This window comes from Dermacentor silvarum, chromosome 1, assembly GCF_013339745.2.
Source record: "Dermacentor silvarum isolate Dsil-2018 chromosome 1, BIME_Dsil_1.4, whole genome shotgun sequence".
NCBI classification, from domain to species: Eukaryota; Metazoa; Arthropoda; class Arachnida; order Ixodida; family Ixodidae; genus Dermacentor; species Dermacentor silvarum.
Window position 1 is genome coordinate 328,432,983 of NC_051154.1, and position 21,308 is coordinate 328,454,290.

Below are 21,308 nucleotides of genomic sequence, written 5' to 3' on the forward strand. Positions count from 1 at the left end.
TAACAATGCCAAGAAGCCGAACTACGCAGTACCAGGCATGTGTGTGTGTGTACTTTTTACCAGATGTCATAACAGAACAACTCGAATACGTAGTTCTGTCGGAAAAAAATGCTCGTCAGCTAGCCTGGAAACTGGGATAAATCAGAATCATTTCCACAGCCCGAATGACTCCTTTTCAGATATAAGCAATTAATTCAGTGCATAGACTAAAAATTCAGTAGCCCAATAGACTTAAAAAATAACAATAAGGCAAGTTGACCTCCATGGCATCAGCGTCGTGTTTGTTGTCTCGTTTTCTTCGGCCCTTCCGCTGCCCGACTACAAACCAAAACTAATGAGGAAATTTTCTGCTTGTAAAAAAAAAGTAAGATTAAGAGCCTCATGTGCAGCCGCTGCAGGCATGCCCAAACACACGGTGAGTACGGAATGTCGCTGAATGCTTACATTTTTGGGGCTGCTTATGCTTCATGAAACAAAATATTCATTTCGAGATATAACAGTGCACAAAAACAACACTGCCACCACCAGTGTTGTGTTTCACCAGCTTGTGTTTCACATGCGCACACACGTACGCACACACACACAAACAGAAATATTGTGCACGCATGGTTGAACATGCGCGACAAGCAGAGACATTTGTGGATTCGGAGCAACGAGGCAAGAATGTTTTTATTGCCGCACGCAAAGGAACTTGCTTTCATTCATTTCGCTGAGGATGGTGACAAGACCCGCCGGCCGGCGCTTCACTTATGTGTTTCTCACACAAAATAATTAACCCAAAGTGATTTGCAGGCCTTCATTTCTTGCACACTGACACAGGTCGCAGTAAGCGCCAGGTAATATAATCATATCTACGTGCGTCGTGTCTGCCAGCGTCTTGGGGTCTGAAGTCGCATCCGCACAGACGCGCAGTTTGTACGAGTCCATGCACGCCGTCGCACATTTTGATCTTCGATTTATGGCGAGCCCGCGTTGGCCAGACAAACCCGTCCATGTACGATGGGCGAAATTTGGGGCTACTAAATTTTATCATCGTGCAGCTCCTAGGACCATAAACGTGCGGCACGTATTCGTCGAAGCAAATGGCGAACATAGAGCGGCACACAGCGAAGTACCCAGCAATGACGGAGCACCAGTTCAGACGACGGGTGTGACGTCACGTGAAAACTATGTATAGAGTAGGCTTCACGGAGGGGTCTTCCTCCATTTTTGTAGAAAAAGAAGAAAGCACTTTGCCTCCAGAATCTTCTCCTTTATCGTCGCACGGTAATAATTATTTTACTTACCTGTTTACGATGACAAATACATTTTCTGAGGTATGTGAACGTAACGATAAATGCATTTCAACTGCTCAACGGCCTGCTGTGCATGAATGCTATGAACTTTTCTTGTTGCTTCTTGTACCTCCTACGAATATCCTTGAATTCTTTTTTAAGAAAAGGTTAATTCTGAGGTTCTCAGTCATCTTGTTAACGTTAGATTTCATAGCGCCAGGTGAAGGTTTCAAGAACACCTTCGCTATAATATCAGAAGATGCCATGCAAATGGTTCGATGTTATCTTCCTTGAAAGAAATTCCCGGCACTGCCAAGTTTAGTAGATTTAAACACCTCGCTACTCGCTGCCTTCCAGAAAGGACTGTTTCTGCGCTGACAAGTTCCTTGTTTGAACATGTCACGAATTTTTCTTAACCGTCTACAAACTCCGAGGAACAGTACATGTAAAGCAGAATCCACCTCTTAAATAAAGAGCAGGCTGAAACAAGCCAAGGCAATTAAGTTCTGACGCCACTGGAGCGAACTTCTCGCTTCAGCCATGATCACTAAGAGTGCACACTGTCTTTCCCAAAAATTCGTCGCCATAGCTGAGTGGCTATAGTGTTGCGCTGCTTAGCTCCAGGTTGCGGCTGCGATCCTGGCTGCGACAGCCGGATTCTAATGGGGCGGAATGCAAGAAATATTTGTGTACCATGCGTTCGGGTGTGCGGTAAAAATCCCAGTTTCGGAAAACAATCGGGAGTCCCTCACTATGACGTGCCTCAAAATCGATCATGCTTTTGGCATGTTAAACCTCCAGAGCTTAATCAATTTAATTTTCCAACAGCTTGCTGGACCTGGACCTGGGGCAGCGTACCACCGCCGCTCCTCCTATTTGGCGCCAAGGACAGCCCGTCAGTTCAGCGCAGGCGCAGAGTGAGCGAGGATCTGGCCGACGTTTGGAGCACGCAGTCCGAGGTCCTGCGCCACGCACTGCGTCCATTAGCAGCCACGTGGACGCTGAGGGTTTCCGGATCATTCGACCTGGCACTCGTCGCCCAAGGGAGCACACTGGACGACGCTTCAGGTATCGTCATCATCAGCCTCTTTTAAAACGAAGCTTTGTACCTCTACCAGTCAAGGGTTCTGTCGTGTCCGTTGTTGTAAGCAAAAAACGATCCCGACGAACCGCTAACAATTGCAGGTATAGCAGTATAGCTTACTTGAATTCAGGCATTCAGCGTACAACTAAGCACTCGTTTTCGCAAGAAAAACCACAAAAACAAGCTTCAAAGGGATGAGCCAACATGATGGATGATAAGGGCTGCGGGCAAACAACGGAAACAGGCTCGGCGCGGTCCGTAAGATTAGATTGCAGCTGTTGCAAAGCTTATGCAGCTGCTTGAAAGAGGGTTGACGTCATTCGAAACCCTTCCAGCCTATTAACTGCTTCGGTTCATTTTCTAGACTACCCCACTATGGGGTAGTCTAGTAGTGTATATCACACCGATCATAAAGCAGTAGTGAACATTGTTGTGAAGTAAATAATAATAAAGGCCGTGGTTAAAGTTACGTTGTAGTGTGTGAAATATCAAGTGCGCCGCAGTCACCGTGAGGGTGGCGTAAAAAGCTTCGCTTTCCAACCACCTTCACAGGGTGGATTGGCGGGTAATTTTTTTTATGTCCACAGCAGGCCGAAGACCTCTCCCTGTAATCTCTAATTACCCCTGTCTTGCGCTAGCACATTCCAATTTGCGCCAGAAAATTTGCTAATTTCATCACCCCACCAGTTCTCTTCTGTCCTTGACTGCACTTCCTTTCGCACCCATTGTGCAACTCTAATAGTCCACCGGTTATCTACTCTACGCATTACTTGGCCCTGCCCAGCTCTAATTTTTTTCTTCTAATATCAACTAGAATATCTGCTATCGCCATCTGCTCTCTGGTTGACACCGATCTCTTCGTGTCTTTTAACGTTGCGCCTAACATTTTTCATTCCATCACTCTTTGCTCGGCCCTTAAGGGGAAGCTTTAGCTCGGGAGACTGACTGACAGAAAAATATTTATTTACAGAAGTTTTTTTACAGGGAGGGTGAGGAGCGGTCCTTAAGGAGCTGCCCCGTACAAAACACTATGTGGGCTCCCCCTCACGGGGGCCAATTGGCGTCGACCGTGGCCTGCGCCCGCAAGACCAAGGCCCGTTGGGCCGTCAGTCAGAGCAGCTGAGCAGGGCTGCCTCCGAGTCCTCCCGGGAATTGTTGGGCAGAGGGGATAGGTTTGGGGATTTTTTTGGCACGCCCACACCATGTGGAAAACGTCGGAGGAATTTTCCTCACGGTGCGGGCACTTTCCCGTGCAAGCGGGGTCAAAGTGTTTTAAGATTGCCAGGCACAAGACCGTTTTGGTATAAAGGTGAATGAGCATTCGCTCCTCCGCCTTCGTGAGGCCCTTACAGGGCTTGGGATAGACGGAGTGGCCGGATTGATAGAACTGTGTGACCTCCTAAAGGTGTAAGCGGGATTGGGTTCGAGGTCCGGATCGGTAGGGGACGAGGATGATGCCTGCAGAGTGAGCGCGTGGGCAGCGGCGTCGGCCGCCTCATTACTCTCGACGCCCGTGTGAGCCGGAGCCCATATGATCGTTTGGTGTGGGGGGCACCCAGGTAGTCACTGTTTTGCAGAATTTTGTGGGCGAAGTGCTGAATGTACCCCTGTGCAATATTGCGGCAGGCACCCCTCGAGTCGGTGATGATGACCCGCGAGCCCTGATATGCAGCGGCTAGCACGATGGCGATCTCCTCTGCGTGTTTGATGTTTTGTACATGGAAGGTGAGTCTGTTTACTGCGGTGTTTTGGTGGACGACCACGGCCGTGTACCAACCCCCATGGTGTGGGCAGGAGGCGTAGAAGACTCCGTATTTGTTACGGTAGTGGCGAGCCATGGCTTCCGCCCGCGCGAGGCATCGGCCACTGTGGTCGTCTCGTGTCATGTTAACTGGAAGAAGGCGCACGTGCAGGGCATATCTCCAGACTTCAGGAATATGTACGCACTCTTCCGTACGTATTGAGTGATGGATGTGTAGTCGCGCAAGGAGGCGCTGACCCAACGGCGTGTTAGAGTCTAGTGCATTGGCTCGTCATGTGCGCCTCTCGCAGCTCCTTCAAGGTGTCCACCATTCCCAGGCCCAGAAGGCGCTGGTTGGAGCTGTTGACCGGAAGGTCGAGGGCGCACTTGTAGATTTTGCGGAGAATGACGAAGTGCATTCTCGTCGAACTTGCGTAGGTGGAGGTATGGAGCCGAGTACAGGACTTGGCTGGTTACGAATGCATGCGCCAGCCGCAAGGCGTCTTTGCATCGTAGCCCCCGCCCTTGTTGGAAACCCGCGGAACTTCCGGTCCACCTGGTCCCCCACCTTACGCAATTTGGCCAATGTTGCATCTGCTCTGCGATGTTTGTGAATAAAGAACCCCAGTATACTCTGATCTCGTCGCGTTCGGGCATGGGTCCGCTGTAAAGGGAGAGGGCGATTTTGGCGGTGCACTTTGGTGAGGGCGTATGTGCACGAATTCCAATTTGGACGGGAAGCACTGACGGCCGCAGCGACGGGCATAGTCATCCACGATGGTTACCGCTTGCTGCAGGTTAGGCTCCATGTCTCCTGCCGAGCCGTGTGACGCTCAGATGGTGATGTCGTCGGCATACGGCGCATGCCGGGTGCCTTTTACTTTTGCCAGCTAAGCGGGGAGTGTTATCATTGCCAGATTCAATAGGAGTGGCGAGAGGACGCTGCTTTCGGGGTCCCTCGCGTGCCTAATTGGTAAAGGCCATGGCCAATGTCCTGAATCCGAATGTATGATTGTCGATTAGTGAGGAATTGCTTAATATAGTCGAACGTGTTTTGGCCGCAATCCACTTGTGAGAGATGTGTTAGGATAATTTCGTGGGTCACGTTGTCAAAGGCCCCCTTCAAATGCAAAGCTCGGGTGCTGCTATTTAAATACATGGAAAAGAAGAATTTGTTATCTCGGCAACCATTGCACCAAATTTGATGAGGTTTATTGCATTTAAATGCAAAATGTAAAATCTTGTCACTGTTTGTTTCAAATTTTTTATTTAGGCCGTCAATTTCTTATTAGAAATTGGCAAAAATTACAAATTATTAGACAATGAAGCTACCGCGATACAACTCTGTAACTCAGCAATAAAAAATTATATCACAATTCGGTGCATTGCTTCTAATAGTACATCTAAAGCGGACAAATTTGATGTATTACACATAAATCTCAAAAACTCAGTAATATGGAAATACAGTTTTTGCAGAACCCTTGTACGCAATGTAATGAATTCACGTAAGCTATAAATTGACATATCGAATTTGTCTGCTTTGCATGACCTAATGGATGTTGTTTACAGAACCGCGATAGCTGTTCCTGATGCAGAGCTATTAATTTCTAAACTTCGTGCTTCTATTTTTCCTGAACTTTCAAAATTTTGAAATTAAAAAAAAACATTCAGACCCTAAATCAGAATCCCGCTTCCAGCAGACACTAGAATTTAACTTTCTCTCTCAAATGCAACACATTTCATTAAAATCGGTCCAGGGGTTATCTCAGAAAAGCGTTTCTGCGTTTTCAATGTATTTGAACAGGCCGCATCGGAGTTGTGCCCGAGGTAAAGCTTCCTCTCAACTTGTTGTCAAGATTCTTTGTTAACCTTCAAGTTTCCGCCCCTTAAATTAGCACTAGTAGAATGCTATGATTGTACACTTTTCATTTCAACGACAGTGATAAGCTCCCAGTAAGGATTTGGTAATGGCTGCCATTTCCACTCCAACCAACTTTTATTCTTCTGTAAATTTCCCTTTAATGATCGGGGTCCCCTTTGAATAATTAACCTAGATAAACATACTCCTGTACACATTCTAGAGGCTGACTGGCGATCCTTAATTCTTGGTTCCTTGCCAGGTTATTGAACATTGTCTTTGTCTTCTGCATAATAATCTTCTACCCCACTCTTAAATTTTCTCGGTTAAAGTCCTCAATCATTTGTTGTAATTCATTTCCACTGTTGCTGAACAGGACAATTTCATCTGCAAACCGAAGATTGCCGAGACATTCGCTGTTGATCCTCACTCCTAAGCTTTCCCAGTCTAAGAGCTTGAATACTTCTTCGAAGCACGCAGTGAATGGCATTGGAGAGATTGTGTCTCCTTGCCTGGCTCCTTCCTTGATAGGTATTGATCGGTAATTTTTAACTATTCCTGTAGAGAACCAAGGTAGCTGTGTAGTCTATAAATATTTCCCAAGATACTGGGAAACAGGGTAGCAGGACAAGCAGTCCGCGTCCAGATGGAGGTGGCCAGACTTGTAGGTAACTGAGTAAGAGTACTCCTGAAGGTGCAGTGCCCAATGACCAAGTTGTCCAGTAGGGTCCTTTAGTCAAGAAAGCCAACAGAGAGCATGATGATCAATTACAACACAGAAATGGTGGGTCACAAGTTAAGGACAGAATTTCGAAACGGCTCAGACAAGCGCAAGACATTCTCGTTCCGTAATAGAGTAATTGCATTCAGATATTGAAAGGCAACGACTTGCGTACGAAATAACAGGATCAATGACTCGTTGGTTTTGGCCCAAATCTGCACCGATTCCGTGACTGGATTCCGTGCATTTGTGCGCACTTCTGTGGGAGCAGCTGGGTCAAAATGGGCAAGAGTAGGTGGAGTCATTAGGGCGGCGATGAGCTCAGAGAAGGCGTCAGCTTGTACAGGACCCCACCAAAACGAGACATCTTGCTTGAAAAGGTCAGCGAGAGAAAGTGTGAGTGCTGCACAGTTTTTCATGAAACAGCAAAAGTAGGAGCACAGCTCCACGAAACTACGCACTTCATGGACAGAGCGTGGAACGGGGAAGTTCGTGATAGCGCGTACCTTCTCATGGTCTGGTCGGACACTGAAAGTGCCAACAAGGTGGCCCAGCACAGTAATTTGACGAAGAGCGAAGTGGCACTTCGAGGAATTTAGCTGCAGGCCAGCTCGTCGGAAAATTGCTAGAATGGTGGAAAGCCGCTCAAGGTGTGTTACGAAAGTGGGGGAGAAAATTATCACGTCGTCAAGTTAACATTGCTTGTGTTATCGACTGCTTGTGTAACTGCTACCTCAATAAAAACTCGTCAATCAGCGAACTTGAACGTGGGCAGCTTGCACTAGTGGTGCAAGACTGAAGTAAACAGCGGAGCTGGTGATCGACCTAGCTTCTTCCGGGTTTTACTAGGGTTGGCTAAGTTTTGAGAGGAAATGCTAAGTGCTACTAGGCACGGTATTCCTAATCGGTTCACTGCCGACGCGCAGATTCTTGCTTGGCCGAGCGGCTTCTTCGGGTGTCCGGATCTTCTTTGGTCGTCCCATGTCAAAGCTACATATACTCGCCACAGAGTCAACGAGAGTTCTGCCGCCATCGTGGTGGCTCCGAGCTTTATCTCCCCGGTGACGTCACGGCAAAGCTGCGCCTCCACACTTGTCGGGGCGTGGCTGGTTGAAACCTGCCGAGCCGCTGCCAGAGGCGCCGGCTGCCGTCACAGACACCGCGCGCGTTCGGCGCGAATGCGGGGAAACGCGAACCGCGTCGGCAGCAGCTCTGCGCGTGTCCTCGTTGGTGCTGCTACAATGTCTCTCCCTCTCTCTCTCATTTTCTCTTTCTCTCTCCTGAGCATAGCGCGCGCCGCACGCATTCTCACCTTCTCTTTCCTTAACGTCCCATATCAAGGCAACATGTGCACAGCATGGAGAAGAGGCGAAGCACACACCGCTCCGCGAGGTGGTTGCTAGGCAACGTGCAATGATGTCATCGCCATGCGCAGCTTTTTTTTCGATCGACGAGCACGGTTTTGCAGATAGCTTAAACAGCTCTGCTGTTAAAAGTCGCAGTTTCGCCCGAAAGGCGAAGCATCGATTCCAATAGCAAATTAGTGGATGCTTATACGAATCGGTCGTATTAACTTATAGTAAATGTTCGCCTGCTAATTAAATTAGCACGCATGGTGTCATGCGCACAAGAAAACACGAACGCATCTCACTCGATGACCGTGCATACCCGCTGTCAAAACGCTGGAATGTGAACGCGTGGCAGCAGCAGTGAGCAAATTGACCTTCGTGTTGTCTCTCGCTTCAACGTGCACTAAACGTCGAAAGCTCAGCGCACATGAAGCACTCTATCCCCATCGAAGATAGCTTTCAAGTCAGGGCCCGTTAGGCCGCACCATATGCAACCGCCGCTGGCGTTTCGTATGACCGTAGTCCCTTAATAGCTTTTATGGTATGACCTTGCATATTTTAAGGTATAAATTGAAGATTCAACTTTGTTTTATGCTATCTTTATGTGACTTGATAAAAACATCTTGTCAGGCACAATAGGCTTTTCGAACAATCATGGTTTGCATCGTGAGATGGAAGAAACGACGACGCACATAGCCATTACCGAAATTATAAACAAATTTAGCACGGCTATAGAAAAGGATGTGTAGAATGTAAGTGCCGGTACTATTATACAGTAGAACCGCGTTATAACGAAGTGAGATATAACGAACTAATGGATATAACGAAGCAATTGTAATTCCCCTTGAAATTCCCATAGACGCCCATGTATTTAAAACCTTTTTTAACGAAGCGAAAATTTCCTCACAATGGATATAACGAACCATTCTTTGTCCACAACGAGCATTTACTGATTATTTTGGTATACGTGAATTCAATATCTTATAGCGCGCGACGGTTTACGTCCCATCACGGCTGCGGTAATTCAAAACTCGCGCCTTGCGCTCCCCAGGAGCCGCCTGCCAACACGCGCGTGGGTGCGCGTCTCCCTGCCTCCCCTTTCCTCAGGAACTAATGGACTCGCCCGCGCAGCAACTCGCGCGAGCGTGCGCGTCAGCCGGCCTCCCCTCTCCTGTGGAACTCATTGACCCACCCGCGCATCTGACCTCCTCCTCCGACACGAGATGGACACGAGATGGACAACGGCAAACGTAAGCGCAAAACTATAACAATCGAGCAGAAGTCGGCAATGCTGAAAGCCGTTGAATCCGGCGTCAAGAAAAAAAAAGTGGCCGAAGATTTCGGCGTATCGTTGAGCACGCTGTCGATGATCTTAAGCAAGAGAGAAGCTATTACCGGCGCTGTTGCACGTGGCGTCAAAGGCGACCGAATGAAGCTGCGAGCCCCCGCCTTCGAAGCTGTCGAGAAGGCGGTGTTCAACTGGTTTTTAGAAATCAGAGCAAGCGGCACTCCTGTGAGCAGGGCACTTCTGCAGCAGAAGGCAAGGAACTTCACGTGCATCATGGGGCACGATGATTTTGTGGCGAGTGACGGCTGGCTGCAGCGCTTCAAGGAGCGCCACGACATTGTCGGCAGGGCTGTCAGCGGGGAATCGCTATCTGTGGACCGCGAAGCTGCAGTGGCGTGGATCGAGAAGAACATTGGGCAGCTGCTCAAAAAATACAGCCCCAGGGATTTGTTCAACGCAGATGAGACTGCCCTGTTCTATCAGATGTTGCCGCAAAAAACCTTGGCCCTCAAAGGTGACCGCTGCCAGGGCGGTAAGCAGAGCAAGGTCCGTGTGACCGTGCTACTTTGTGCGAATATGGACGGGTCCGAAAAGGTGCCGGCCCTCGTGATCGGCAAAAGTGCATCACCACGATGCTTCAAAAGAAAGCGGAAACTCCAAGTGAGTTATGTGTCCAACCGCAAGGCCTGGATGACAAGAGAGATCTTCGCACAATGGCTGCGTGAGTGGGACGAGCGGCTGGGCAAGCAGAACCGCAAGATATGCCTCGTCCTGGATAACTGCGCGGCCCACCACACTACCGTTGTGCTTAAAAACATTGAACTGTGCTTTTTGCCGCCTAACACTACTGCGGTTGTGCAACCCCTCGATCAAGGTGTGATCATGAACTTTAAGTCGGGCTACCGCAAGCGTGTCATCGACCGAATTTTGCTCAATATGAGCATGAAGCGCGAGACAACAATCGACCTGTACATGGCGATCGAGATGTTACAAGCTGCCTGGATGGCCGTCACTGCAAGCACGATCGCCAACTGCTTCCGGCATGCCTCATTTGGCGTCAGCAGCGGAGAGCCCAGCGAAGATCTCGGTGATGTCGCCAGTGAGGGTGCCGCGGGCGACCAGGCCCAGACGTCGTGGGACGCTCTCCTTGACGCCGGCGTTGTGCCTGACTGCGACACATTCTGCACGTACGTCGGCCGATGCTGACGCGGTGACAACCGGAGTTGTCAGATGCGGAAATTGTGCGCGCGGTGACGGGGGTGCATAATGACGACAGTGACGAATGTGTCGACACTCTGGAGCCTAATGTTGGCGAACCCGACGAACCGACGCCCGCACAAGCGCTGGATGCGACAGGCCTGCTGCGCCGCTTCTTTGGTGCTCACGATGACGGCGAGGACGGACTCGAAATAGCGGCTGCAGCTGAAAAAGCAGTCATCCGCTTGAAGAAGAGTCGGCAAAAGTCTATTAAGGACTATTTTTCTTCGAAGTGATCTGCCAGCTGGTGTGCTGAATTTGGCGGAAATAAAGTGCATTGTTCTTTATTATTTTGCTAGTTTTTTGCCTTCCGACGGCCGTTTTGCGCTGCGCGGCGGGCTGCTGTGATATTCGGTGGTGAGTACATTCTCTCTTGCTGGCTAATTGTCGGTAGAAATGGATATTGGCTATAACGAACTAATGGTTATAACGAAGTAATTACGACTCCCCCTTCAACTTCGTTATAACGAGGTTTGACTGTAGTTCAAGCTATATTAGCTATGCTGCTGTTGGGAAACCACTTGACAATCTTTTGTAAAATGCCACTTGAGATTATAAATGTTTTCCTTAAATAATAAAAGAAAACTAAACTAAAATGCATTTCTTTCCTTGCAATCTGTGCATTATGTGAAATACAAACACTTTCATTGTCATAATACGATGCTTGAAGCTTGCACAAGAGACCATAATTTTACACCCAAATAAGATTTCGATAAACTAAAAGCAATCAAAAGTTACAATATATGAATTTCATCCACTTAGCTTTATTATTGATGGAAATGAGTTTCTGAGGCGCCTCTCACCGAATACTTTTATGTAAACCAAGAAATAAAGAAATTTGTATTTTCTGATGTCTTTATTGTGACCAGTAAAATAGCGTTTTGCGCACTCGAAGGGAGGGCCAATGACGCAACGTTTTTTCAACTGCAATGAAGTGTGGTTGCGGAGCAGTACTAAAACACCCGCTCAGGAGACTTTGGATTCCTCGTTCGAAACCACGTAAATTCGTGAAGTTTTGCCTTCATTGTATTCGCTTCCATGGCTTTGCGCGGGATGTTACCAGCAGCTTACAGGGGTATGCAAGTACCGAGTTCATAACTGAGCGGGACCGCAATGCTCACTCTTTCATGCCACCTGTACAGCTCCTGCACTTCCCTTTGACCGCCGCTCAGTTCTCATTGGCCAAAGATCAGACGGGACTCGCGCGCCCTCACCCCCCGTGTGTGACTGCGCAGAGCCCCACAGTTTTTCTCGGGTGAAATAATTCGCTCTCTGCAGTCTTCGGACAGGGTCGGTCCTTACACCAGCCATTACGTTTGCTTGGGGTCAACCTTACCCTTACATGGGGTCAATGCCCCTGGACAAAGACAGTTCGCGAAAGTGTACTTGGAGGCGTGAAGTTGAGAAGCACCCAACCTGAAGATTATGAATGCTGACCCATAGACAAGACATTTGATAAGTAGCGTTTGCATTATGTGCATCAAAGTGGCCTGCGTGCTTATATTTTATTTCGTTCTGACGTTATGCCACCTCGCAACCCAATCGAAATACAAGACTGCTTAGCGAAGTCAAAATACTTGTAAAATGCACAACAGAAGCATGCATGGGAAGAAGTGGCATGAAATTACTTCGATAGGAATGATCTCCTTCGGAAGGAATGCAATGAATGGGCAACTTACGCATGCACATCCACGTTTATGAATGTGGAAGGCTTCCGATACAGCAGTGCCCGCTCATCATCGCAATTTCATACAACAGATTGATATGTGAAAATTGGTTCCCAGCCGTATTCAGCACAATCTAGTGCTAGCTGGCTAAACATACTGCTTCTGTACAGACCTCATTTTACTGTTCAAGCAAGAGCGGTCATTCACAAAAAGTAGACGGCCAGGGTGCCTTTCGTTATGCCATGATTTCGTCCACACGTGTTTTCTTGCGCAGACAGCAGCATTTCTCACTCTCTAAAGTGCGAAAAGTAAATCAAGGAACATAAAACTTTTTTTAAACTTTGGCAGAAGACGATGATCGCGTTGGGTGCTCAGCATCTCTCCTTCGATCGGAGCGTCGCCAGCACTGGTTGCCATTTTCGTCTTAACCGTGCAGTAGACAGAAAATAATTGCCATAGATGTAGATGTCCGTAGATTTAGCGCCTGTTCCGATCAGCCAATTTCGCAAAACTATCAATGTAATATGTTGTAGAATATGTGTAGCTTTAGGGTGTTTATATGTTAAATGCTTGATAAATTCAAATAGCGGCCCTGTCCCAAGTAGAAGAGACACACGAAATGACCACGCTGCAGTGGCTAGCGGCGCTGGAACTAGACACTTGGTGCGCAAAAGCTAGACTGCGTCTTTTATTTGTTTGCACATTACAATACTGGTTTGTCGCACTAACACACTGATACGTCTTCACAGCTTTGTCAAAAACTTCACTACCGCTCCTCGCAGTTGGTCACGCCAGGGAGATGCCTCAGTGACAACGTGCCCGCCGGGGTCCTCGACGTCTGTCAACCAGCCCTAATTAAAGTGAAGGACGACTGCACCCACAGGCTTGTCCTGTTTTGGATTCTACTTCGCATGCACGTGAGTGTGTTTGTGATTCAAGGCGCGTGTCGCTTCACCTTTCCGCGGCGCGCTGTCCACGATGGCAACAGTGGGAACGACCGATTGTAGTGCCGTCACCGGCAGGCGCAACCATTGTAAAGTAAAAACATTGATAAAGGCGCCTGGTGTTTGTCCTTTAGTTAACAAGTTGCAGCCTTATGATGAAATGCAATACATTGATAAGAGACAATAAACAAAGAAGTAGATACATCAAAACGCATAATTATACAGAACATATTGTCAGGCATGAAACTATGTTCGAAAATAAAACATTTCAACTCATGTTTCAAGACATTCAAAGATGTTATTTTAAGCGAATGTGGTAGGTCATTCCATATTTTTGACGATGGAAACGAAGATGTCATTTTTCTATAGTTGGTGTTACATTTGGGTAGTCGTAAGTTGAAATTATGCACAAATGTAGTGCAGTTATTAGTGAGTAATCTGCAGTCTTCAAATTCGTAATCAAGCTGTTAAGTAATTTAAGACAGACAATACTTCATCATCATCAGCCTATATTTATGTCCACTGCAGCACGAAGGCCTCTCCCTGTGATCTCCAATTACCCCTGTCTTGCGCTAGCTGATTCCAACTTGTGCCTGCAAATTTCCCAACTTCATCACCCCACCTAATTTTCTGCCGTCCTCGACTGTGCTTCCCTTCTCTTGGTATCCATTCTGCAACTCTAATGGTCCACCGGCCATCCATCCTATGCATTACATGGCCTGCCCAGCTCAATTTTTTTCCGCTTAATGTCAACTAGAATATCGGCTATCCCCGTTTGCTCTCTGATCCACACCGCTCTCTTCCCGTCTCTTAACGTTACGCCCAACATTTCTCGTTCCATTGCTCTTTGTTCTTTCCTTAACTTATTCTCGAGCTTCTTTGTTAACCTCCAAGTTTCTGCCCCATATGTTAGCGCCGGTAGAATGCAATGATTGTACACTTTTCTTTTCAACAAAAGTGGTGTGCTCCCAGTCAGGATTTCGCAATGCCTGTGCCGTATGCACTCCAACCCAATTTTATTCTTCTGCAATTTTCTTTCTCGTGATCAGGGTCCCCTGTGAGTAATTGACCTAGATGAACGTACTCCTTTACAGACTCTAGAGGCTGACTGGCGATTTTGAATTCTTGTTCCCTTGCCAGGCTTTTGAACATTATGTTTGTCTTCTGCATATTAATCTTCAACCCCACTCTTACACTTTCTTGGTTAAAGTCCTCAGTCATTTGCTGTAATTCATCCCCATTGTTGCCCAATAGGACAATGTCATCTGCAAACTGAAGGTTGCCGAGATATTCACCATTGATCCCCACTCCTAAGCCTTCCCAGTCTAAGAACTTGCATACTTCTTCTAAGCTTGCAGTGAATAGCATTGGAGAGATTGTGTCTCCTTGCCTGACCCATTTCTTGATAGGTATCTTTCTACTTTTCTTGTGGAGAACCAAGGTTGCTGTGCAATCCTTGTCGATATGTGCCAAGATATTCACGTATGCTTGCTCTACTCCTTGATTATGCAATGCCTCTATGACTGCTGGTATCGCTACTGAATCAAACGCTTTTTCATTATCTATGAAAGCCATATAGAGAGGTTGATTGTACTCCGCAGATTTCTGTAGTAGATAATTTATGACATGGATATGATCCATCATAGCTAGAATATCCCTTCCTGAAGCCAGCCTGTTCTCTTGGTTGGCTGAAATCAAGTGTTGCCCTGATTCTATTGGAAATTACCTTGGTGAATATTTTACACAATACTGAAAGCAAGCTAATGGGTCTATAATTCTCCAATTTTTTAACGTCTCCCTTCTTATGGATAAGTATAATGTTGCCGTTCTTCAAGCTTTCATATACACTTGAAGTCGTGAGGCATTGCGTATAAAGGGCCGGAAGCTTTTCAAGCATATCTCCTCCATCTCTGATGAAATCGACGGCTATTCCATCTTCTCCAGCAGCTTTTTCCCTGGTCATGTCTTTCAAGGCCCTTCTAACTTTATCGCTAGTTATAGGAGGAGCCTCTGTATCCTGTTCATCATTACTTCGAATGAAAGTAGCTTGGCTGCTCTGGGTACTTAAATGAGAAAGATAATACTTATATGATATACTTAAACAAGCCAGATACAGGTACAATAAAGTTAGCCTGAAGACGCGGGAGAGAGAGAGAGAAAGCACTTTATTTGCACCCATCAGAGAGTATGGGCGATCGGGGTGAGACGCAGCTCCCCCTTTTACCGTCTACCGTCTACCTAGACGTCGACCAGAATCAGTTGGCTTCCGGCGGCGGCCTGGGCTTGACAGATGGCTTGTTTTTGGGCTTGTTCATCCTGGCTATGAAGGGAGTATTCCCATGACTCTTTGTTCCCATGTAGACCGTTTAGGCATTTGAGTAAAAGGAACTGTTGGTGATATACGAATAGCCTGATTCTGTATGTGATGAATACAAGGAAGGTGACAGTTATATGTGGAAGCAATACTGTAGGTTATGTGAATACGAGTGAACGCGAAGTATAAATATAATAATGCGTGTTCCGAATAAAACCATGAGCCATTCCACTTTGTGAAGGTGGATATGACCAGCAAAGCTGTTTAGCACACAAGGCAGAGCACACGACTTGTGTCGTTTTGCATGGCGAGCTGCTTGCGAGTGTTCTCTCGGGAATGATCTTCATCGGTGTTTGCCACCCGCCGCTGCCGATTGCATTCTCGCATCTGTTCTCGCCGTCGTTATTCGTAGGCGTGCTGCTCCTCAGGAGTGCGTACTAGACGAGGCAACCTAAAGTTTGCCCGTGAGGCAACAGCGCCGAATGCTCCCCTAGCAGACCGATGGAAGTGTCGAAGCTCGTCGCTGTGCCAGCGCGTCCGTGTTCTGTACGATGCGAGGCACTCGTGCACGTTGTTTTCGCGATGGTGAGCGCGACCTCATCAACCAGGAAAGTTGGCATGCAATACTGCTGTGTTGTTGATTGCCACACAACAGCCTCGAAAACACGAAAGGTCGAAAGCTGCCTTTGAAGTTCTACAGATTTCTGGGAAGTTGGTAAGAGAAGGACAGACGACAAGCATGGATAACTGCAGTGCTGAGTCAAGTAAGTCACTTACTTTCGCATTCGCGTGCAATATCGCGGCAGCTTGATAAAAAACGAAATAAAAATATGCCTCTTTTTAGCGCATGGCCATTTGTTTAGTCATGTCACGTAGTTGAATTGTACAGTGACATCCGCCATGTTTGCTTAGCGGTAAGTGCATACGTATTTGCCGCTAAGCTCGACGTCGCGAGCTCGATTCTCGGCAACGGCAGCCGCATTTCGATGGGGGAGAAATGCAAGAACACCCTTGTAACCGTGTTTTTTATTTCTGTGCACGTTAAAGAACCCCCGGTTGTGAAAATTATTCCCAAGACCCCCATTACAGCGTGCCTCATAATGATTTCGTGGAATTAATTGGCACATAAAACCCACGGATTTAATTGTACTGTGCGTTCACTCGCGATCAGCAAGGACGAGCTCAAGAGAATTATTTCCCTTTTCCAAACGCTGGAACCTAAATTACCAGTTGTGCAGGTAACGAAAGGGGCCGCAGGCTACTTGTCTTTTGTGTAGTAGCAATGCATATTTAATGCAAGTCGCGGTCGCCGTGTGCGTCGGTAAGCGGCAGATCGGAATGCAGCCACTGGAGACATGCGCGTTATGTTTGTTGCTTGGCCATGCATTTTAGGTTCACAATATCCAAGCATGCTTTAAGGTAGTTGCCACCTTGCCCATTAGCCCTGCTTCAACTTTTCCTGCCAAGCATCTTCGTTTCGTGTAGTAGCTGGCCATCGGTGCGAGCTTACATTAGGTGCGGCGAAGGCATTCGCCCGACAAGAAACTAGATTTGCTTTTTGAGACATGTATCGCTAATACTTGCACTCATGCTTCTGGTCCCAAGGTAATCGCTGGTTACCATGGTCTAGGTTCATTTCGCGGAGCAATCTGTACAAGCTATTTGTCATGAGCAGTGAAAAGCTCAATAATGCAATGAGTTGCAATGACTCTAATATCAGTATTGAGCAAGGAATGATATACATTAAATACCTATAAAGCATGATATAGTAAGGCATTTTGTGCAGATTGTGCGTATTGGCTGGTGCGCTCTGCGCTTTTGTGTACTCTGGGAAGGAAACTGCTCTAGCGTTATATTAATGCAGTTCTCTTCATGCCATGTAGTGATGTTATGTGACAAGAAGTAGGCAGCACAAGTTACAGGCAGTAGCATTTCCTAATAACCATATATTGCCATATATTGCCAAAAACATCTTAATTGGTGATTTTGCCTGAACCTAAGGCTGAGAGGCTACAATGATCTATAAGCTAGGCCACATTGCAGAACATGAGAAGAGGGTCTTTCTCGTTAGTATAGTGCCGTGCTTATTGGTGCACAATGCATATGTCCTTTCTGTGCTCACGGTGCTGATGACACTCCCTGGGAGCCAAAATGAGAGCAGCCGTGCGTGCGCGTCCAGTTACCAGCGAAACCATAGACAGTCGTCGCCGTCTCTGCACATCTCTGCATGCAGGCATGACCACTTTCTGACTGCATCATAGAGAAATAAAAGTATAAAAGTTACTAGATTACTGAACTCGGTGTATATCTCTAACTCTGTCCATATACGATCTTCTCAGACACTTGCGTTGCGCACTTGCTTTCACTATGTTGCAAAATGTGGTATCAAACCACCGCGACATGTGCGCGCTGTCGATGCACATGCATCAAGTTTGTTTTCTATGTGCACTCTCCAGATCCCCACTTTCCCCTTTACTTTATATATGCATGCAATAAACGCTTGGCCGTTGTTCACGGCTAAACAATGCGTCGGCAACGTCTCCCTTCTTGCATGACGGCAGCTAGCTAGGCCACGGATATGTCAGCTAGTATACCCCCCCCCCCCAGGTAAATGGGTATTGCATCACGAGTGCCAGTTTCTCCCCTGGTTCTTGGTAGGCCATGCTTCTGAGAAAAAAAATGAAGCCTGCTGTTATGGCAACGGTTTTGCTGACGCGCGAGGGGAGACGGCCGTCCCGCTTATCTGCAATGCGCTCGACGAGTGTGCGATTTTCTCAGCAGACGAAACAGGAAACTAGCACGAGTTCCATTTGATGCTACAGTCTGCATTATTCTAAGTGCTGTCATTTTCAGCCCCTTTTTTTGTCATGATAATTTCTTTTTGTGTGTGTGGTCCATGTATTGAATAAATGCCAAGAGCACATCTGTGTTTGCTAAAATTTTACCCTATTCCGTTATAATACGTGAGCCAGCATGCCATAGCGCGTGGCGACTGCGTTTCGGCAGGAGAATAACAGGCAGTGAAATGTGCTTTATTTTGCAAATTTTATTAGCAACTTTTGTACAGCAAGAGATACAATGCACAAAAGAATATTCCAGACCTGAGTATCTCGCATCTACAATACAAACTGCACATTCTATAGGCGCATATAAATAAAGCTTCTTGCAATTTCTGAGTAGGAAAAGTCATCTTTTTTCGACTTCGCATGAGACAATATTACCAACGCAAATCATTTGTCGCAGCAGTTATCTGTGATTACTCATGGAAAAAAATATCATTAAGCGAGACCGGTTGAAAGACTGAAGGCAGCACATTTCGCATGCCCAAACACAGACGAGGTGGAGTTATCCATGCCGGAGCTGTGGTCTGGAAAAAAATTGAAGTAATATAAGTTTTATGCTTACACACAACGCAATTGCAGGAACAAATTGCAGCACTGTTTCCACAAAACAGTGCTTTCAATTTTTGTACATCAACTCTTATTATATCTTGTTGTGGGATTTATGCTAAAAATACGGCACAAGTATTTAACAATCCAAATTCTTATTTTAACTGCCACTATATTGAAATAACAGTTTTGGTAATGCTGCTTTCTAAACAGCTGTCTGAAAACGCTGATCAGTTTCTTACAGATAAATTATATTGACCAGTGAATTACCTATTTACTTGCCAACAAGGAACTGACGGATTAGTTTGTTCAGTCTTCTTGTATTCACAATGCACACAGACGGTCGCGCCGCGTATTGGCCAGCAAGAGAAATATTTCAAAGAGTATCCACACAGTCAATGGCACAATTAGAGTGTACTATAGTCAAATACATCTTTAGAAGACAGCAGTATTTGCCCGCCCCTCAAAGGCAGATGCACACGAGCCGACACCAATAAGCGCGCACTTCAGGTGACGTCATGAGCCAGACGGCCGGTGTCCCTGCCGACGGAGAACATGCCTAACATGGCCGCCCTCGCTTCGAACTGGGCCGAGTCGCGTCAGCTCTGTGCATCTCCCTTCGTCAGAGTGAATTGGAATTGTTTGTGGTGGTCTGTCATGGCCGGAAATATTATTGTGAGCTTACGATGCACAATTTGTGCCACGTGCGTTTGTTCCGAGCCGTGAGCCGGCGAAGAAAGATTGCAGCGAACATCGGTGACGCTGCGCTGTGCTTCGTGTGGAAACAGGATCCCGCGGTGACATACCGCTGCAAACAAACATGGTACGTGTTTGTTCCGTGGTGTTTTGTTTTGCTCCTAAGTGAAGTTCGCCAAAGTCTGGTACCTACTGTGAGCGGCGGGTGTGTTTGTGTACTGTGCCCCTGCGTTTCTCGTCGGACGTGGTGAAGTGATGGAGCAAAACCTTTATCAGGATAAATGAGAAAAGCGTGCGCAGATGAAACCAACCTGCGAGTTTCTCAACAGAATAGATTTGTGAAAGCAACCTCCAACGCAAAGATTCGTTGCTGCCAGCTCAGTGTGTAAACGACCTATAGTTGGCAGCAGTGTGATAAGACAGCCGACCGTCTAGCAGCGTCGTTCGAGTGTTGTGTAGCACAAAGTCTGGTACCTACTGTGAGCGGCGGGTGTGTTTGTGTACTGTGCCCCTGCGTTTCTCGTCGGACGTGGTGAAGTGATGGAGCAAAACCTTTATCAGGATAAATGAGAAAAGCGTGTGCAGATGAAACCAACCTGCGAGTTTCTCAACAGAATAGATTTGTGAAAGCAACCTCCAACGCAAAGATTCGTTGCTGCCAGCTCAGTGTGCAAACGACCGATAGTTGGCAGCAGTGTGATAAGATAGCCGAGCGTCTAGCAGCGTCGTTCGAGTGTTGTGTAGCACTGTCGATTGATTGCTTTCCACCAATGCTAACAATCAGTGACTAACACGCGCTGCTTGAGCGAATGTCATTGGATTGTTAACGGTCAGGCGTTTGGAAGCAGTGTTTGTTTCTTTAATGTCAGCCTGAATGCTAATATAAAATTATGACTGATACACTGGTGCCGTTGCAAGGGAGCTTGGCATGAATTCACGTCGCTGTGTGGCTTAGAACTCTTCGCTCACTGCATGCGCCAGCTGTAGAAAGACTGCTGTGACACAATCGCGCATAAGCTGTGCTGTCAGCGCTCAACTTGCTTTCCCACAACACAGCTTTGCGCTTTGTCGTGATATGTTGCTACTAAAAAATTCCTACGACAGTGAAGGCAACAGAGCCAATATGTACATTAAAAAAAGTACGACAAAGTAGGCACAGCTGCTTGTGAACTGACTCCTAATAGTTCTACTCGCATCTGCGTTAAATGTGTGTGCGTGTTTTCTTGTGTGTTTGTTTATATATGTTATTTTGCCCTTTTTTGTATTTTAGATCTTAGTTTTCGCGCTCGCGTTTGTGTTCAAGTGCGTGAATATGCGAGTTCTTCCGTGCGTGTATGTATTTATTCCTATTTCTATCCTTTTATTTTTGCATTTGTTCTTGTAAGCATGCTGCAGCCACGACTTTCTTTACAATTCCATTAACTCGTCTCATTCAAAGGACCAAGTCCTGTGAATAGCAGGGATGGCCTCTTCGATGTCATTAAAGCCATTCTCTCTTGTCTACCTTGCCTCCTCATTCTGTCACCTTGCTTTGTTTTCTCCTACTATTCTGACCTTGCTTCTTGTGCTGTTGCCACAACGTGATTAGCCAACTTGCACCAAAGAAAGTTCTATCAGCTGTGACAACAGAAACATTGACAGATACAAAATGTTAAAAGCATCACATGGCTTGCACAGTTACTTCGTCTCTTACCCTTGTTAATGTGTTTATGCATCAGTGCATATG

General features: G+C 46.8%; 1 protein-coding gene across 3 annotated transcripts in view; it reads left to right on the forward strand.

Annotated features, from left to right (window-relative positions):
* The window catches only part of LOC119437350 (uncharacterized), a 41,530-nt gene extending 28,412 nt beyond the window's left edge, over window positions 1–13,118 (forward strand). For all 3 annotated transcript variants that reach the window (XM_049660459.1, XM_049660458.1, XM_037704393.2), the window contains 2 exons: window positions 2,103–2,342; window positions 13,022–13,118. In XM_049660459.1, coding sequence (XP_049516416.1) covers window positions 2,103–2,342; window positions 13,022–13,094 — 313 coding nt within the window. In that variant the 3' untranslated portion in view covers window positions 13,095–13,118. The remainder of the gene's footprint in view (window positions 1–2,102; window positions 2,343–13,021) is intronic.
* Window positions 13,119–21,308: the final 8,190 nt, after the last annotated feature.